The sequence below is a fragment of the Apaloderma vittatum genome, unplaced genomic scaffold (genome assembly GCF_000703405.1).
Source record: "Apaloderma vittatum isolate BGI_N311 unplaced genomic scaffold, ASM70340v1 scaffold33045, whole genome shotgun sequence".
In the NCBI taxonomy this organism is placed as follows: domain Eukaryota; kingdom Metazoa; phylum Chordata; class Aves; order Trogoniformes; family Trogonidae; genus Apaloderma; species Apaloderma vittatum.
The window spans coordinates 1-494 of record NW_009718215.1 but is presented as its reverse complement, the minus strand read 5'-3'; the positions used below and the strand labels follow the sequence as shown (position 1 = coordinate 494).

At 62.3% G+C, this 494-nt stretch overlaps 1 protein-coding gene across 1 annotated transcript; it reads left to right on the top strand.

Annotated features, from left to right (window-relative positions):
• Positions 1 to 207: 207 nt before the first annotated feature.
• On the top strand, positions 208 to 491 carry LOC104274524 (tyrosine-protein phosphatase non-receptor type substrate 1-like; the record flags this gene model as incomplete). Its single annotated transcript, XM_009870177.1, has 1 exon — positions 208 to 491. A coding segment is annotated over one exon (284 nt), but the record flags the coding sequence as incomplete, so codon positions are not given.
• Positions 492 to 494: the final 3 nt, after the last annotated feature.

Here is a 494-nt window from a genome sequence, read left to right as displayed (position 1 = left end):
TGCGCTCGGCAAGAAAAGCTCCGGCCGGCTCCACTCCCGAGACCTGCGGGCAGAGGTCTGCGTCCCCCAGGCCCCCTGGTGCTGGCTCAGCCCCGTCACCCGTGGTTCCCTGTAACCAGAACTGCATGCTCAGCCCGTCTCAGGGGCAGGAGGGGAGCTTGGCCAGGCGTACGGTGCCAGTTGAGGCTCGGTCTGTTTTTTCTGTAGGTGCGGGTGCCCAGAAGGGTCAGGACTTCCAGCTGTCGCAACCCCAGGACAAAGTGTCAGTGACAGCAGGGGGGACGCTCACGCTGAACTGCACCCTGTCTGGACACAGTCCCGCTGGCCCCACGAAGTGGCTGAAGGGCTGGGGCGAAGGGAACAAGACTGTTTATGACCAGAGGGTACCTGACCCCCGCGTGACGAGAGGCGTGAATGGGTCCAACACAGACTTCACCATCCACATCAGAGATGCTCAGCCTGAGGATGCCGGCACCTATTACTGCGTGAAGTTC